This window comes from Phalaenopsis equestris, unplaced genomic scaffold (genome assembly GCF_001263595.1).
Source record: "Phalaenopsis equestris unplaced genomic scaffold, ASM126359v1 Scaffold000022, whole genome shotgun sequence".
In the NCBI taxonomy this organism is placed as follows: domain Eukaryota; kingdom Viridiplantae; phylum Streptophyta; class Magnoliopsida; order Asparagales; family Orchidaceae; genus Phalaenopsis; species Phalaenopsis equestris.
The window spans coordinates 105444-126123 of NW_018164464.1; the positions used below are offsets into that span (position 1 = coordinate 105444).

A 20680-nucleotide genomic window follows, 5' to 3' on the forward strand; every position below is an offset into this window, starting at 1 on the left:
AGACACGGTAGTTTTAGTGGCACTTTTGTTGGCATTTAAAAGAAATATAACATCATCAACATATGCAAGGTGACTCACCACAATTTTTTATTTATGTGAGAATTGAAAATGTGAATGCTCATATTGCAACTTATTTATGAGCCTAGATAGATGCAATAATGAAAATAGTAGGGGAGAGGGGATCTACTTGCTTAATGCCCTTGTTAGCTGAAAAGAAACCCTGAGTTTTACTATTTACCATCACACTATAGTTGTTATTAGAAAACCACTTCTGAATGAGAGAGCAGAACTTCTGTTTAAAGCCTTTAGCCTGCAAAATATTAATAATAAAGTACCAGCTAATAGTATCAACAACTTTCTTAATATCCAGTTTAAGGACCATGTTTCCCCCTGCACTTCTTGTCCAAATCTTCAATTATTTCCTTTGCTAAGAGAATATTATTAGTAATATCCCTACTTTTAATGAAAGCCAACTGCTGGTCAGCAATGATATAAGAAATGTAAGATTGCAGTCTGTTAACTATAATTTTACTCATAACATTAGATATCATAGTAGTAAGAGACGAAAATTGTCCCCAGAAATCTTATCATTACCTTTTGAAATGAGCACAATCAAAGCAGATGTAAAATATTTACCAGGGTTATCACCATAGAAGAAGTTTTGTATATATATATATATATATAATTAGTAGTATCTCGAGCCAAAACGAGTCGAACACGAAAGAGCCGAACACGAAAGAACAAATATTTGTTCGTGTTCGACTTAGTTGTTAACTTAGCTTACGAGCCGAACACAAGCTTCATAACGAATCAAACAAGAGCTATTTGCGAACCACCAGCCTTCTTGGCAGCCCTACTCCTATTGATATAAATCTTCCATTTTTGAGGCGCCCAAACCAAACCAAGGCTTTAAATTGAATTAGGGTTTCATTTTGACGAACAGTGTGTGCGGGAAGGAGGCGGCTGACGGTGCAAGAGGGTGAGAGGCATTCAGTACTAATCCGCCGGAATGGGTTAGGAATCTATCGGCCATTTCCTTGAAAACTTTTTAAATCCCTCTTCAAGGATCTGCTCTCATGGTGCCTTCTTCTTTCCACTCACAGGTATCTCCAGGGATTCCTTGCACAAGAGGCGAGCCACCGGCGGCAAGAAGAAGGCGTGGAGGAAGAAGAGAAAGTAAGCATTATATTAAAAACCAGTAATGGATTTCTAGATGTGCCTTTCAAGTGGATCTAGGGGCACTTATTTATTTTTGAATTTAAATCATACGAATCTATGATTCCTTTTACCGACGAGCATAATTTACTATAAGTCTTGCTCAAAGAATTGTTTTCTTCTTTGTTGCATCTAAATTGATGGAAGATACGAGCTGGGCCGACAACCGGCGAATACTAAGCTTTCTAGCAACAAAACGGTGAGGAGGGTTCGAGTTCGCGGAGGAAATGTGAAGTGGAGGGCTCTACGTTTGGATACAGGAAACTATTCTTGGGGAAGCGAGGCTGTGACCCGCAAGACCAGAATTCTCGATGTGGTATATAATGCTTCGAACAATGAGCTTGTGAGGACGCAGACTCTTGTGAAGAGTGCTATAGTGCAAGTTGATGCCGCCCCTTTCAAGCAATGGTACCTTCAGCACTATGGTGTTGAGCTTGGCAGGAAGAAGAAGAGCACTGCGGCATCTAAGAAGGATTCTTCCGAGGTAGCTTCTTCTTCCCACTGTTTTTCATGCTCTTTTGTTTTCGTCTGTTCTATTTTCCCACTTTAATTTTTACATTTATACTACTAAAATGTTTCTTATAACATTAAAGTTAACATCTTTTTAACTTTCAAATCGTGAAATATAACTTTAATGCACAGGTAAGGTAGCATGCATGTAAAAATTTATCTTTGTTCTTAGATATGTAAATACATAAGAATTGAGTGGTATGTATGTAAATCATCTTTTTTATTGCATAAATATGGTCCCATAAAAAATCTACATTTAAACTGAAGCCAAACCTAAGCCCTTCATGATGTGGACAATCAAGAAGAAGCTCATCTTGTTCTCCACAAATTCAGTTAGTCCTGATTTATAGCTTGAAATGTGGATTTCTTGGGGAATTGTAGTCATGGTTTTTTCTGCTTGTTATAGTTCCATTTACTCGGAATGGCTAACAATCTATTATGTTAAACTGTTTTGACTGGAGCTTCAAGATTATTTTGGTTTCATAAGAAATCCTTACATAGATCTAGATTTCCTAGTTTTATGCTTGTTCGTAATTTTTAATTATTTGTTATAAAAGGTTTGGGAAATTACACCAATAACACCTAAATATTATCTTTTTTCAAATTAAAACCAAAGCTCTTTTTTAAAAAATCAGACCATATATTTGTGTTTGACGATTTGATAAAAATGACAAATTTAGGCTAGGATGGGGAACGAATTGAAAATTATACCAACCTTACATGTTTTCAAAATGCAAAATGCAAAATGCAAAAAAAAAAAAAAAAAAAAAAAAAAAAGAGCAAAAACAAGAAACAAAATTGATGCCAAAATGACCCTTAGGATCACTTTTGTTTTTTGTTTCTATTTTCTGTGTATTGTTTTAAATTAAAATATATCTGATTGTGATAGTTGTTCAAAGTACTTTTTGAGATGTTTTGAGTATGTTTAAAAACAAGTAATTCAAAATAAAAATAAAAACATGTTAAAATTATAGTCATCAAACATATTTTTAAAAATAAAAGAAAAATTAAAAACAAAATAGAAAATAAAAATAATGTGAAACTCTGGGTAACATGATGTATTGATTAAGGGATAAGATTTTCAATTTCAAGCATATTTTGTATATATTATTTTAATTGTTAGTCTAATTTTGAAAATATTATTATGCATTCATATGGATTGTATTCTTAATAGTTTCTTTTAAATACAAGGAATTGCTTGCTTATCTAGCTTACAGTCTTATTGTTAGGTATGGTAGAAATACGTCAAATTTTTAATGGAATCAAGTCAAATGGGTTTCGGGGCTCACAAATCAAATTTTGTAGACCCAACATCTTATTTTACTATTAATATGTCATTGACAATCTTTTATCATCCGACATGGATCTCAAAGTGTGGTATGAATCTTGAGGTACTTTTTTTTAGCAAGGAACTTTTAAATTTCAATTAAAAAATCATCCAGAAATCTGATTTCGACAAAATTAAAGTCAAATTGACCAGCTTGACAAGACAAACACAATGACACAAAAGTTGATCCAATCCAACTCAAATTATGCCCGGATTCAGCCATTAAAGCACTTTTAGAAGCTTTCAGTGCCTAATTGAACGGTCAAATGGATTCCAAATATATCCTTTTAGTCAAATCAAGCGTATCGATAAAACAAATCCAACGAGCTTAAAACCACTCTATTATGATATTATTAAGACACTCAAATATCCAAAGAACACTATCTGATCTAACGAATTTCTCTAGACCATTTGATGGAGTGGTTTATATTTCTTCATTTTTTATAGGAAGGCTTTTTTATAGACTTTATAAATAAAGCTTTACTCTCTCTTGAGAGAGAATATAGACCTTGAACTAGTGCAAGACCGAAGCTTAAAGGAGAAAGAGCTGAAATCCAGTACGTCTCATTGAAGATCTAGCAAATGTCGCCCGCTCTTGCAGCTGCCGACCACCATCAACCATTGCTTGCCGATTGCGGTGGACCATCATCAGCCGCCAGCTACTTTTTGCTACAAAATCTCTTACAAAATTACAATGTGTTTTGCATAGTCCCGTAGTACACATTGTGAAACAATGAAGCACTTGATGAAATATTATGTCTTCACGAATACTGTGCATCAACACACATCGAAAACGGTGCACTGAAGTTTCAATAACTGCTCTAAGTTGCAATTACTACTGACCATTGTGTAGCAAACATTATATCTCGAGGAACTATGTAGTATTTTCTCGTTTATGGGATAAGGACATGTACGTGTACTCATTGATGCATAGTAGATTGTTTTCATTGGGCTAGACCTTGTATTTTGTTCCTTTTTCGGATTTTTCATGTAAAAAAATTTGTTTCTCAACTGGTCATTTTTATGATCTAAGTGTATGCTAGATTCTTGTGTAATGCCAAGACGATTGTTCGTTGGTCTGCTGCCACAAATTCTATAACACACATCAACATCCTTTGGATATAAAATCATTGCATGTGAATAATGTATCACTATGCAACATTACAGCGTATGTGAGCTTGCGCTCTCTTGTGAGGGCGTAACTATGTATTTTTATCCGTGCTGTTACACAATTGTGTACTCCCGTTCATAGTTCATGCAGCTCTGCGGACATTTTTGCATGTAATATTTTTTTTTGGATGTGTCATGTTTGGTAACAGGCAAGTGACAAACTCTTGACAAACCCATTAACACAACAATCACAACCACACAATGATAACCGAATGCATACATACCATATAATCTCCTGCTACTGTAATAAACTGAGTGAGGCAGTAGCTTATATATACAATCACTGTGCCCGATTCTAATATTGATAAAAACAGTTTCCTCACACATTCTGTTGCTTCCTCTTCTTTACAGCATTATTCCCTTTTTTTATGAAATCCTCCCTGGTTTCAAGCCCTGTTCACCTGGTGTCAAAACAGAATCCCACCGGACTCTACATGTAATTCAGCCACTGCACTCCACCCCGATCTCTATTTGGATCCTCAGCATGTCCCATAATACTCGGAACCTTTAGCTATTTTACATTTCAGTGTATGGGGTTCTTCCCCAACTTCCTCAAATCAAGGTTATCTCTATTATAGCTCTTTTATTTATAACTTTTCTCGCCTAGCTTGTTATTTCCCATACAAAATTAATTCTAAACAACAAATATAACCATTAATTTCATCACAATGGTAGAAAAACAATTCCTAACAAAACATAAAATCTTTTGCTCATATAATAGCGGTGAATACCCTCTAATTTTCCTCAATTCCTGTGGCATAATACACCAATATAACTATCCATACACACCAGAATAAAATGGTATTACCGAACACAAAAATTGACACATACTAGATATCTCAAGAGCCCCTCAAATTTACATCCCATATACAGAACCCCTTATGGTTAGATATTGTGTGTGCTGTAATATACCTCATCAATCATGTGTGCTGTAATATACCTCATCAATCACTTTTCCTCACCCAACGTGTGGCACAAATTCCCGTTTGAACTGTTGTACAACCGATGCCCATCCTACCCTCACCTTCAAATCCTAGGATGTTTGTGCTACCCCTGGTTAATATCTCTCTCACAAAACAAACTTAGCCAAAGATCCTTGCCATGCGGTTTATTCGGCTACACCTCCAACCACAAATGCTATGATAGCTTAAATCCTTTAACCGAACAAATCTATGTAGATAGGCATGTCAATTTCATAAATTAGTCTTCCCTCCAGCTCACTAAACATCTACCAATTTTCATATCGCAATCCAACATATTAACACCTATCCACTAACTCTAGTTCCCACCTCCATCCTCACAACAACTACAAACTCACAATCAACAAGGACACCACCACTCACCGAAGTAGCTCGCAACCACATCGATCTCTTGCCTGTAAACTAGGGTCATCAAATCAGGTTTGTCAGTTTGAGTCTGACCTGATATTGATCTACCTGAAAATATTGACCTAAATCTGACCAGAATATTAAACAAATCAAAAAGTCAACCTCACCTTCAACCCGCCGGCTCGAACCCAACAATCTGTTTAACATAAGGTCAATCTCATGTTGATTTCAAGCCCATTCAGGTTAAATTTGGGTTGGCGAATCAACCCAAACTCGACCAAAAAAATTGAATGGGTTAGGTTTCTTAACCCGAATCTCAAGTTGAAAACTCTTTTGATCAACCCAAATTTGGATTTTTCAAGATGAGTTTGGGACAAGTTGGCTGATTAGGTCAATTTTTTGGCACCCCTACTGAAAATAGCACAACTTCATCCTCACCATCAACAACAAGTCTTCCTCCTATCTCTCAATGCCATCCCATGATCACAAGGAGGCAAACTGGACATCATGAACAAACATATCCTCAATTTTACTCATCAAATTATCAACATTTTCGGTCTCACCTCCTACTGAACTGCATTGAAATAAATCACTGGAGAGAGGCAATGTCTAATAAATCAAAGCCCTTCTCTCACATGGTACCTGGACACTGGTGCCACCCTGCCCTCACCATCATGTATTGGGCTATAAATGTACACACAAAACTAAACTTTATGCAAACGAAACCATAGCCAGATACAAAGCCCACTTGGTCTCTCAAGCTTACCAATAACCATAAGGAATAGACAACCAAATTTCCAACCGTACGAGTATTGCTCACAATTGTTACTACCCGCAACTATACTATCAGAAAGCTAGATGTCTCCAATGCCTGCCCTCATGGCACCCTCTCAGGAACTGTCTTTTTGTCACAAACCCTGGGATTCAAAGATTCTCAATATCCAGTTTACACATGCCTTCTCAAAAGGCCATATTCAACCTCAGACAGTATTCGCCAGTGGTGCAACACCTCTTCTACAATAACTCTGGTTCTTATACCACACTAATACCACCCAAATATTCATGCTAATATACATCGATGACATACTTTTGATAGGTAATAACAACAACATCATACAACATCTGGTCTCACAGCTCCAACAACGTTTCCAGCTAAAGAACTTGGGACCCATCACAAACTTTCTCGGCCTCCAAGTCTCTCCAGAGCTAACAGCCTTCTTCTGCGCCAAACTATTTATGCTACAAATAATCTTGCTCCTGCAGGAATGACAACCTGCAAACCCCTTCAAAATCCCTCCACTCGCCACTATAAAGGATCAGTTAAAACCTCGTAGACCATACAAATCCCCAACTCGTCTGCCACCTCCTAAACTACACAAATCTTCAACTCTTCTGCCATCTAGTAATCACACTTTAATAACTCACCACCGCCTGCCTCAATATAGCTTTCTCAGCGAACCAAATTTGCGAGCATGTTCACCATCCCCTAAACATCCACTTCACCCAACTAAAATGCCTCTTTCCTTACATCAAAGGCTCCCTCTATGAAGGCCTATTCATCACTCCACCAATACCCCACTCCATACCTACTCTGAATCAGATTGAACTGGTGAAATCAATGGCAGGAAATCCACCTCAGGCTACTCTGTGCCCTACTGGTCCTCCACAGAATCTGATTATCGGTCTCTAGCAACAGCCGCAACTGACTGTTCCTCGACTTTGACATTACTCGACCAACACCACCCATCTATATACTTGGACAATATCTCTGCACTTGCTCTCGCAAACAACCAAGTCTTCTTAGGATGAAGCACATCCAAGTCGATTATCATTTCATTCTAAATTGCATCAAATCCAATCAAGTCATGATTCGGCTTTATCTCCACCCAAGGCTAACTAGGAGACATCTTTACCAAGTTCATGTCACAAGCCCATTCATACACATCCTGGACAAGTTGCTGCTCTCAGATTGACCATCAACTTGCGGAACTCCTGACAAGCCCATCAGCACGAAAATTATTCGCAGCCACACCATGATAACTCAATGTATGCAAACCACAAGATCTCCTGCTAGGTTCTCAGATGATGATCTGTATATCATGCTATCTCCACCCAAGGCTAACTAGGAGACATCTTTACCAAGTTCATGTTTACAAGACCATTCATACACATCCTGGACAAGTTGCTGCTCTCAGATTGACCATCAACTTGCGGAACTCCTGCAAGCCCATCAGCACGAAAATCATTCGCAGCCACACCATGATAACTCAATGTATGCGAACCACAAGATCTCCTGCTAGGTTCTCAGATGATGATCTGTATATCATGCTATTAGAATTCATAATTCTCTTAATAATCTGTTGAACTATTAAAATTGTCTAACATTTGTTGGGAAATTGTTGACACCTATTCAAACTCAGAGAAAGTAGAATACAATATCGACAAAAAAAGGTCCACACACAAAAGCATTAGAATTTTATGGAAGTCCACCTATTTGATAGTTACGCCCGCCCGATTACCAATGCTATGTATTTCAGTATAGTTGGATTTTATAGTATAAAAATCTTAATTCTTTGTATATATGACATAAAGATGATGACACATTAAAAAATAATTTGGATGATTTTACATACATAGCTCTCAATTCTTAATGTATTTACATTGCCATGCATAAAAAAGGTGTATTTCACTTTTTTAAGTTAAGATGGTGGCATTTTTGATGTGATATGAAACATTTGAGTGGTATAAATGTATAATGTAAACTCTAGTTGTTAGATATATAAATACCTCAGAATTGGGTGATAGGTATGTAAATGCCCCAAATAAGTAAAATTCTCAAAACATCATTGTTAAAATAATCATAAATATTGGAAATTTTAAACGAGCATTGTTGATTTTTCGTAGGTTCATGACGGCGAAGCCGCACTAGAGGAATCAAAAAAGAGCAACCATGTCGAAAGGAAGCTGGAGAAGCGGCAGCAAGTTCGCACTCTAGATCCACACATCGAGGAGCAATTTGGCAGCGGACGTTTACTTGCAAGCATCTCATCTCGTCCTGGTCAATGTGGTCGAGCCGACGGGTAAATAACATAGAGTTTTACAAACTTATGTTTCATAATATTATTTAGTGAAATTTACATATGTACCACAGAATTTTTTTGTATTTACATATCTAACACCAGAAGTTTGATATTTACACTTATAACAACATGGTCTCACAAACATATGCATGAAAATGTGTATTGCATATAGAAAGGCAGCGATGATGGTATTTTTTATCTGTTTTTGAGTGTTATGCTTGTAAATATGAATATTTAGGTGTTGGATATGTATAAAACTAAGAATTGTATGATATGTATGTACACATTCATTTCATTTAGAAAGCTAAATCTGCTTATTTTTTTCAACAGGTACATACTTGAAGGCAAAGAGCTGGAGTTCTACTTGAAGAAAATCCAGAGGAAGAAAGGCAAGAGTGCTGGTGCTGCTTAGTGAGTTCTTAAGCCTCTCATTAGGGTTACTTTGTGCTTTCTTGGGCCCTCTACATTGAACTGCAGGATCTGAAATATTAATTCCTTTAGAGAATTTTGATTTTTCATTTGTTTGTTTTCCCTGCTACCACAGAACAAAGGAGCCATTATAACTTAGCTGAAAGTTTTGAGGGTGTTTTTGTTATTTTAATAATTAACTGACGGTTTTTTGGGAAATGAATGCATATTTGTATGGTTTACTCATTTAGGACATTTAAATTTACACAAATATAATTGTGTTTGACTAATTTAGGACTTTGTCATGAGTCTTATTTAAAAGTTGGGGCATTTACATTCATATCATATAATTTGTATGTATTTATGTATCTAACATTCAAAACTTTTGTATTTACATACATAACATTCAAATGTTTTATATCATATAAAAATATTGTTATAGTTGTAAATTTTTTTTTTCATGTATAGGTTTATTGTACTCAAGTGTTATATGTATAAATATTAAATTTTAAGCATTGGATATTTAAATGGAAGAAATTGTTTGGTTTGATGTAAAGTGCTCTTTCAAGTATTGTGCAAGCTAAAGAATATGTATTTTCACGGATACGCAAATGTCATCTAAACCTAATTTCCATAAATGTCACATGTATTAATATTGAGTGTATATATATATATATATATATAAATAATGGTTAGAGGCTATTATACGAGTCTCCAATCACCCTTAATGTGCCTAACAATTTGAGTACAACTTCCTGTGTCAGAGGAGATTCAAACTCCCGACCTGAGGGGTCTTATTTTGTAGATGTCCAAGCTATGTGGCACGCACGCACATGACAAACATGGTGCGATAGACATACTCGTATTTTGATCATGAAATATTTGTATATATAACGCCTAAACTTCTATTTTTACATATATCTTCCATTTGAACTTGATGTCACTCGGATTTGGTAATATTGGTTGGTGTCAATGTGTTCGTCTTGTTGGGCTGCTCAGTTTGGATGTAAGTTTGTTGAAATTGAAGTTTTCAATGATTTTTAGTTGAACTTTGCATATTCTATGCTTAAAAAATTATCTCGAAATTAAAGTTTGTGGGTTAGAAAAGTAAATATATAAAACTTGAGTGGCATGTATGTAAATCTTCCAAAAAAAACGATATTCATTAAAATTTCCACTTGTGAACTTCTGTTGCTTCCTTCCTCGCCATTTTATCCGGGAATTGGTCTTCAAGATGCCCAATTTACTCTCTCTCTCTCTCTGACTATTTCTTGTATGATTTTGATATATTAATAAAAATTCAAATATATATTTTTTTATAAATAAAAAAAGGAATCAATATTTAGGACGGACTATCCTATCCCCTAAATACCGATCCTCATATATGCTAATTCGACCCAGTTGGGATTCAAACTAGGGACAGAGGAGACTTACGACGAAACTGCTATCCAACGGGTCGAGGTTGCACATAATCAAATATAGGTTTATTGTACTCAAGTGTTATATGTATAAATATTAAATTTTAAGCATTGGATATTTAAATGGAAGAAATTGTTTGGTTTGATGTAAAGTGCTCTTTCAAGTATTATGCAAGCTAAAGAATATGTATTTTCACGGATACGCAAATGTCATCTAAACCTAATTTCCATAAATGTCACATGTATTAATATTGAGTGTATATATATATATATATATATATATTAATTAAACGATTAATAATGGTTAGAGGCTATTATACGAGTCTCCAATCACCCTTAATGTGCCTAACAATTTGAGTACAACTTCCTGTGTCAGAGGAGATTCAAACTCCCGACCTGAGGGGTCTTATTTTGTAGATGTCCAAGCTATGTGGCACGCACGCACATGACAAACATGGTGCGCTCACACAGCACACACACGCGCGCACGCGCACACACACACACACACACCCACCAGCCCCATTTGAACTTGATTTAACTTGGATTTGGTAATATTGCTATCATTGTATTCGTCTTGTTGGACTGATCAGTTTGGATGTAAGTCTGTTAAAATTGAAATTCTCGATGATTTTTAGTTGAACTTTGCATATTCTATGCTTAAAAAATTATCTCGAAATTTGTGTGAGATCTCAAAATCCAAAACATTAATAATTGTATATATTGCCTAAAAAAATTATTTCACTTTTTGAGTGTTTCTTTTTATGAGAAATGAAAGACTAAAATCTTAGAAATCTAAAAATATAAAATATTAATGATGGGCGATGTGGCATGTACGTTAAAATTAAGGTTTGTGGGTTAGAAATGTAAATATATAAAACTTGAGTGTTATGCATGTAAATCTTCCAAAAAAACGATATTCATTAAAATTTCCACTTGTGAACTTCTGTTGCTTCCTTCCTCGCCATTTCATCCGGGAATTCGTCTTCAAAATGTCCAATTTACACACACTCTCTCTCTCTCTCTCTCTCTGACTATTTCTTGTATGATTTTGATATATTAATAAAAATTCAAATATATATTTTTTTATAAATAAAAAAAGGAATCAATATTTAGGACGGACTATCCTATCCCCTAAGTACCGATCCTCATATATGCTAATTTGACCCAGTTGGGATTCAAACTCGGGACAGAGAAGACTTACGACGAAACTGCTATCCAACAGGTCGCGGTTGCACACAATCAAATATATATATATATATATATATATATATAGAGAGAGAGAGAGAGAGAGAGAGAGAGAGAGAGAGAGAGAGAGAGATGATTAATTCTATATGATTTTAATATATCAATAGAAAGGCAAAATTTTTCAGATATTATACAAAATATATTGAATGGATCAAAATTTAGAGACTAAAAAATAAGAAAGATCCCACAATTTTAAGTTTTGACCCTCTCCATGATTTAAACTTGTTTGATATATTTCAATGGAATCAAATTTTTATTTCACAAAGGTATGAAAAGGGACAAATGACAGATTTATATGCCTTACTCCCATATATGCAAAGAGATGGTCATACATGCCTAAAAGCAGCCATATACCTTAGACTCAACCCTATACACTATTCAAATGGCAGTAGCCCATAATAACGGTAGCAATCAGACTATCACCTTTGCATATGTAATCATTAGCAAGGACCCTGACAATGTTCAAGAGATGCTCTATTTCTACAATTGTAAAGCTATTTATCAGGGAACAAATTATGAAGGTTACCAATGCAAAATAAAATTTGATTATGTAATTTTTCTCTGAGATGTTAATACTTTATTGATATCAATATGGAGTTAAAACATCTCTTTTTTTTCAGATTCTCACCCCGTGCTCTTCTTCTTTGTCAAATTCTTAATGAGTTGATGGTGGCACGTGTACATACATGAATTTGATGGTTTGAAAAAAATGAAAGATGTTAATTTACAATGATTACAATCACCCGACTAAGTAACATGATCTAACATTTATGTGAAAATGAAGATCAAAATATATGAAATCGGTTCCCTAGAAATTTATGTTGATCGATGATCAATAAGTGTATGTTCTGTTGCGGTATATTGAAATAGAAAGATAGATGACGAAGTGGAAAATAGAACGAGAAAATTCACACAAGAAAAGAACACACAGATTTACGTGGTTCGACAAATTGCCTACATCCACGGAGTTGCAGAAGATTTTATTAATTGAGAAATTACACCGTTTGATCACGTCAACAATTACAAGATCTCTCACTTGCTCTCTCTCTCTACTTGCTCTCTCTCTCTTTTACACCGAGATTCACCCAAGAGCAAGAACATCGAAGAAGAAGCCTAAAAGAACCAAGCCTTGCAATTACTTCATTCTCCTTCTTCCTGCTACAATTTTCCTGTAGCCTCATCGATGCAAGATTAAAGAATGGGAGACCTGGAATCCTTCTATACGCAAGGAAGACCAAAGAAGCAACCGCCTTCCTCTGTTTGGGCTCGAAATCAGGCGAAGAAATAGCACAATCTCCCTCTTCACCTCCTTCTCATCGCCGAGAAGATGAGAATAAAAAATCTTTCGCTCTTGGTTCGATCACGTGAAGAAGAAGAAGTTTTTTTTTTGTAAGCCTTATACACTTCCGAATGAAGAAATAGGGAAAATGAGTAAAACCGCCTGTAACTTAATCAAATTTCTTCTGCACATTACTTGGTGGTGGGACCTACAAAAACAAAAGTCGTGCCTCTTTCCTAAGGAGGTGGGAACAGTTGGAGTAACGAGCTCCACACTAACAAATCTTCCGCGTGGAGACTGATACACATGCTACAACATCTTCTTTCTCAAAATGATATCCTCCACTGATGGTGTCGCTTTTTTCTTCAAACATGAATCATCCACCTTTATAACTCAAAGCCATTGTCTTCAAGCTAGAAGACCAACTGAAGCTGTGCACAACTTCAATTTCTTCAGAGTAACACCCTTTGTCAACATATCAGCAGGGTCCTGACTTTCACAAATTTTCTCAAGCAATAACTGCCCTTCATCCAACAATGACCGTATGAAGTGATACCTGATCTGAATGTGCTTAGTCCTTGACTGAAATGCTGGATTCCTGTCAAGGAATATGACACTCTGACTATCATTGTAGAGAATACCTTTCTGATTCTTCTTGCCAAATTCCTCCAAGAAGCCCTGTTGTCATATCATTTCCTTTGCAGCCTCTGACACTGCTATGTGCTCTGCTTCTGTAGTAGACAATGAAACTATCTTCTGCAGATTAGAGCCCCGTGATACTCCAGTGCCACCAATAGTATAAATATAGCTTGTAGTACTTCTTATGATATCAATATCTCCAGCTAGATCAGCATTAGCATAGCTCTGTACCTCTGTACTCTTTCTTGAGAAACACAAGCAAGTTTCTGAAGAGGCTCTTAAGTATCTCAAGATCCACTTCACTGCTTCCCAATGTTCCTTTCCAGGATTACTCATCTATCTGTTAACAACTCTCACTACATGGGAAATATTCGGTCTGGTGCAAACCATTAGATACATAAGTGAACCAATATCTGAAGCATAAGAAACCTTACTCATGTGATCTCGTTCCTCCTCTGACTTGGGTGACTGATTCTTGCTGAGTCTCAAGTGACTTCCCAAGGGTGTGCCAACTAGTTTGGTCTTATCCATATTGAACCTGCTAAGTATCTTTTTCACATACTCAGCCTAAAAGAGTCTCAACATGCCTCTGACTCTATCTCTAACAATTCTCATACCAAGGATTTTCTTTGCCGCTCCTAAATGCTTTATTGCAAAGTGCTTTGACATCTGCTCTTCAGATTATTGATCTCATCAATATTAACACATGAAAATAAGCATATCATTCACATACAACAGTAGGATGATATAAGAATTATCAAAATACCTGACATAGCAACAGTGTGCCTCACATATGCTGTATCCTGCACTGCGCATGAAACTATCAAATTTCTTGCACCATTGTCTACGAGCTTGCTTCAGGCAATACAAGCTCTTCTTCAATATGCAAACTAACTCTTCATTTCCTTGTACCACAAACCCTTCAGGTTGGTGCATGTAGATGTCGTTTTCAAGATCCACATGAAGAAAGACTGTCTTCACATCTAACTGCTTAAGGAAGAGTTCTTCAGTAGCCACCATAGACAGTACCATTCTGATGGTTGTATGCTTCACCATAGGAGATAAAATCTCGGAATAATCAATACCGCACTTCTGCTGAAATCCTTTTATAACAAGTCTAGCCTTGTACCTCTTACTGCCATCATGCTCAATCTTAACTCAGTACAACCACTTGTTGTGTAATGTCTTCTTCCCAGATGGAAGTTCTTTCAACTAAGAAGTCAGATTTTCTAGTAGAGAATCCATCTGCTCCTTCATGACTAGCTCTCACTCGCTCGAATTTTCATCTTGCAAGGTTTCTTCATAACATTGAGTTTCTCCATCATCTGTCAGTTGAAGAATAACATTGCGGAGAACGTCTAACCCTTTCTGACCTGCGAACTGCAACTATAGGGGTAAACTGCTCTGAAACTGACTGTGGAACAATATGTGTGGATGCCTCAGACTCACTCTTCTCGTCACCTGTATCTCTGTCATGCACTGTGGCCTCTAGTCAATCATCATATCTTACCAACTCAAATTCCTGTAGTAATGTTTTAGAAACTGTAATGGACTTATCCTTGTACATAACATTCTCATTAAAAATCACGTTCCTGCTCCTTATGATCTTCCGACCCTGATCATCCCAAAGACGATATCCACATGCATCATCTCTATATCAAATGAAATAACATTTACTTGAGTTAGCCTCAAGCTTATTACGAGCATCATAATTAATGAGAATATAAGAAAGACAACCAAAAGTCTTAACGTGATAAAATTTTATCTCTTTCACACTCCAAAATTCTTCAGGTAATTCACAGTTTAATGGAACAGATGGCCCCCTCTTGATCAAATAAACTGTAGTACTGACCGATTTTGCCCTCCAAGAGATTCCACTAGAGAAGGTCCCCACACATATGTGTGTACAAGGTCCAACTTTCCTGCATTTGGCGTCCTACCACTTTTCAAAAAAATGACCTTGCTTTGCTTCCCCATAATGCAACTCTCACAGATGTCGAGATCAACTAACTTCAGTTATGGTAGCTTACCTCTGGACTGAAGTTCTTTCATACCTCTTTGACTCATGTGACCAAGTCTGCAATGCCACAACTATATTGTGCTCTCTGCAACAGTAGTGTCAACACTGTTAATAAAATAAGTAGTCATATATAACGTACTTGTTTTCTTACCCTGAGCCAGTACCATTGCTCTTTTAGTAACCTTCTAGGTGCTATGTGAGAACATTACTGAATGTACACACTCATCAAGCTGCCCAACAGAAATGAGGTTCTTCTTCAATTCAGGAATGTGTCTGACCTTTTGTAGAGTCCACTTGTTCTTATTTAGAAGTGCAATGTCAATATCTTTTATTCTTACCACGTTCAAAGCTTCTCCATATGCCAGATATACTTTCCCAAAGTCACCTGCAACTTAATTTCTCATCAATTCCCGATGTAAAGTTGTATGGAAAGAAGCCCCAGAATCCAGTATCCAGTCATCAACATGACTATGAACTGCCAGCAAAAGTGCATCGTGTGATTATTCAGTTACCACATTTGCACTGTCATTCTCCTTCTTTTTAGGATTCCTGAGTTCCTCTTTATGTGGTCAGTTTTGCCACAATTCCAACAAGTGTCCAACAAGTTACTTGCTTACTAGGCCTTGACTTGCTGTTACTTCTGTTCTTTGATTTTGATCTTCCCCTGTTTGCTTACCAGGCCTTGACTTGCTGTTACTTCTGTTCTTTGATTTTGATCTTCCCCTGTTTGAGTTACTGTCTTGTGATCTCCTTCTGAAATTAACATTTAATGTTAAACTCGAACCTGAGCTTTCGCCATAATCTTTACTGCACACCTCCTCAACCAAAATTAAATCACGAATATCTTCAAATTTTAGTTTAGATTTACCTACAGAATTACTGACGTGCATCCACATAGCTTCCCAACTATTTGACAATGAAGCCAACAAGATCAATGCACTTATCTCATCATCAAATTCAATTTCCACAGACGATAATTGATTTGTGATAGTGTTGAAATCATTCAGATGTTGTACAACAAACGTACATTCTGCCATCTTTAAATTGAATGACTTCTTCATCAGATATACTTTGTTATTTGCAGATGCCTTTTCATACATCTCTGACAGGGCTGCCATAAAATCTGCAGTCGTCCTCTCCTTGACAACGTTGTGTGCAACAAACCTTGATAGGGTCAATCGAATAACCCCCAGAACCTGTCGATCCAACAAATTCCATTCAGACTCATCCACCCTTTCAGGTCTTTTCCCCAATAACAGAAGATAGAGTTTCTTCCCATAGAGATAGTTTTCTATATGCATCCTCAAGTAACCAAAATATGTGTCATCAAATTTCTCGATCTCTGAAACTTTCACTTCATCTGCAGTCATTGGCTAACTCTGATACCAGTTGTTGTGGTATATTGAAATAGAAAGACCAACAATGAAGTGAAAAATAAAACAAAAAAATTCACACCAGAAAAGAACACACAGATTTAAGTGGTTCGACAAATTGCCTACATCCATGGAGTTGCAGAGGATTTTATTAATTGAAGAATTACATCATTTGATCACGTCGACAATTACATGATCTCTCACTTGCCATCTCTCTCATCTCTCTCTTTACACCGAGATTCACCCAAGAACAAGAACACCGAACATCTCTCTCCTTACACCGAGATTCACCCAAGAACAAGAACACCGAAAAAGAAGCCTAAGAGAACCGAGCCTTGCAACTACTTCCTTCTCCTTCCTCCTGCAATTTTCCTGTAGCCTCACCGAATGCAAGATTAAAGAATGGGAGACCTAGAATCCTTCTACACGCCAAGGAAGCCAAAGAAGCAACTACCTTCCTCTGGTTGGGATCAAAATCAGGCGAAGAAATAACACAATTTCCTTGTTCATCTCCTTCTCCTCGCCGAGACAATGAGAATAAAAAATCTTTCGCTCTTGGTTCGGTCGCATGAAGAAGAAGAAGTTTTTTTTTCCGTAAGCCTTACACACTTCCGAACAAAGAAACAAGGAAAATGTGTAAAATTGCCTGTAAATTAATCAAATTTCTTCTGCACATTAATTGGTGGTGGGACCTACAAAAGCAAAAGTCACGCCTCTTTCCTAAGGAGGTGGGAACAGTTAGAGTAACAAGCTACACACTAACACGTTCCATGTTCTTTGCATACATCCATTGATGATCAAATATGAACTCATGATACTTTCTAAGAGTAGAGACAAAATATACAGCTGCATCGACGAAGAAGGAATGATAAATTATTAAAGTTTTTATCATTTACAACTTCATCGACAAATTTCTTTTAAAGCTTTTGGAAGACATGCATGTTTCTCGAGACAAATTTAATTTTATCTTAAACATGTAATTAACCCGTGCAACATTTCCAGACACTTAAGATCTGTAAACTAAAGTGACGGAGCACAAGGGGGTACATAGGACTTATGAATTTGAATTGACTTTTAGGAGATTTTTTTGTTATTTGCACGAATGTTTTATTAATAAAATACATGTAAATATTTAATTTTAACCTATAGTTTCACCTTCTGCCCATTAGAGTGGAGGGAATGCAGATCCAGTGAAGATTAAAATATTCTAGATTTTGATTGTGTATTTTAAAACTACGTAGTTCTCCAACTCTCAAATTATACTTATGTGCTCAAATAAATCCACTTAAATCATAATGCATGACTCTAAATGCTTTAACTAACCAATAAAACATTTCATTTACCTCTATAGGTGAACTAGCGAGTTCGTTACATATTTCATTTAAGCTCATTGACAAGTCTTCAAATCCCGCGTTATTTATATATAACTTTGCTTCAATGTTAAGAACCAAATTTTTGTTAAATTTATAATTTGCATATTTTAGCATCCTTATGCTTTAAATTAACACATTCATACTACTCCATAAATAAAATTTTTCCTTCTCTTATCTCCAAACCCAATCTCCACTAATAATATTTTTCCATAAATTTATTAATATTATTATTTTGGGAATTGGTCTTTAAGGTTCCCTCTAATTTTGATATATTAATTTCTTGTTAGTAAAATATTAATCTAATGAATGAAGTAATTTATAATCTCCAATCATTAAACTAAATTGGTTATCTCTTTGCCAAAGGCTGTACTCATTCAATCTAATAAAAAAATCTTGGTGAAAAGTATAGCAGTGACATATGGCACCTTGCATGGTTTAGTAGCTAGCGTTGAACCTCTAGATATTGCATCTATATGTACAAGGAGAGGGTAAGTTTTCAATTATCATCAGTCCTCTCGTCATCACTTTAATTTCTTCGAGGTTTTCGACAAACTATTGTAATGGCATTATCTCATAATCGTCTTCTCAGCTGTGCTCTAGTTATTGTCTCTCTCATTTTCATGTTTAGCATGAAAGTAGATGCCACCGTGATTATTGAAATCTCCAATCCAAATAATGATGCTTACGCACGACAAGCCGCGCAATTTGCTGTGGATCAACATCACGGTTTTTCTTTATGTTGGGTGATAACTGCTAAAATTAAAATAGTTAAAGATTATTTTAACAGATACGATCTTCAGGTTGCAGTACGTGATAATAGTAGTGGTACGATGAGTGTCTTCTATGCAGTAGTATTAAAAGACACAGTACACTTTAGGCCCAATCCTAGATTTGAGAATAAGCATGAGCGTCCTGGGCATGGTCCCAAGGGTTATAAATGTCATTGATTGATGTATTTTGATTATGTAATTTTGCTATGGGATATTAATATTTTATTAATATCACTATAGAGCAAAAATAATTTTTATCTAATGAATGAAACAATTTTTTGCTTTCCAGTATTTCTTTTGATTAAATAACATATTGTTTTAATTATGCAATATCTAGTTTGAACAGAAGTAGCACATGCCTCATTTGAGCACCGTTTAATTTGCGGCTAATTTAGGAAAACTTATTGCATACGAACACCACATGTAGAGATTTTTCCTAATTTAGGATAGAAAGAGTTGGACAAACCGATATAAATCATCCTAATCAATCAATATTTTATATATAATGAGAACGGTAATTTAATTACAAAAACTAATTAGTTAAAATTTTCATAAATTAAAAAATGTCTTTATATAAAGAGAAATACTTGATATTTTAGATGTTTGACATGTAAATACATAAAATTTTGGTGTTATATATATATATATATATATATATGTAAATGTATATACATATAACATACAATATCCTTTAAAGAGAAGAAGGAGACTGCTTCACTATATATTGGTGTTCCTATTTAAAGAGAATAAGTAGACCGCTTCACTTGCAAGTTGTAGACTATATTGTTGGCAGGTCACCCATTCCAACTGGCCGATCAACCTTGATAATTACTTATTGAGCTCCGCCGACTGGCGAGGTCTCGAGTGATATGCTCAGACGACAGAAAAAAAACAAATGTCTTGCACTGCCTCATTTTTGTTGCGGTACTATTGTAATTTTATATATCACCCTTATCATCTATAAGTAAGATGATCCCTTTATTTAATAGGAGAGGATTTTTCTTCGGGCTATCCTCTCTCAGGCTCAATCATGCAGAGAAAACTCCCTCATCTTCTTAGTGTAACTACTATTTCAGTAAATCAAATGAGTCACAAGAGCCTGATAACACTTCTTTACTCAAATTATGAACAATAAGTACAAGGGGAAATTTACATACAAATGAAACAATCCTTATGTACGCACATATCTACAGTCTAAATTCGTTCTTTTTTGTATTATATCACTCACATAAAAAATACAACTAGTTTAACTCTTAAGGAATTAATAAGATGATCCTTTTATTTAATAGGAGAGGATTTTTCTTCGGGCTATTCTCTCTCAGGCTCAATCATGCAGAGAGAACTCCCTCATCTTCTTAGTGTAACTACTATTTCAGTAAATAAAATGGGTCAAAAGAGCCTGATAACACTTCTTTTTGCCTCTTTGCCTCCTCAGGACAAGTTTTGTTATTCACTCTCTCTCACTCTCTCCCCCTCGGTTTATGTACTCTATTTCTTAGGTATGATGTACATGACAAATTCAAAT

At 35.8% G+C, this 20680-nt stretch overlaps 1 protein-coding gene across 1 annotated transcript; it reads left to right on the plus strand.

Moving 5' to 3' along the window:
• The first annotated feature begins 879 nt into the window (after positions 1–879).
• Positions 880–9328, plus strand: LOC110018501 (40S ribosomal protein S8). The gene is made up of 5 exons (XM_020715836.1): positions 880–1013; positions 1104–1176; positions 1363–1699; positions 8455–8630; positions 8961–9328. Exons 1-5 carry the CDS (start codon positions 1010–1012, stop codon positions 9040–9042), a joined length of 672 nt encoding a protein of 223 aa, XP_020571495.1. The 5' UTR covers positions 880–1009; the 3' UTR covers positions 9043–9328.
• Positions 9329–20680: the final 11352 nt, after the last annotated feature.

Coding starts and splice junctions, on each gene's coding strand:
- LOC110018501 (XM_020715836.1), top strand. Junction 1,177..1,362: donor GCGTGGAGGAAGAAGAGAAA/GTAAGCATTATA, acceptor AATTGATGGAAG/ATACGAGCTGGGCCGACAAC. Junction 8,631..8,960: donor CAATGTGGTCGAGCCGACGG/GTAAATAACATA, acceptor TTTTTTCAACAG/GTACATACTTGAAGGCAAAG.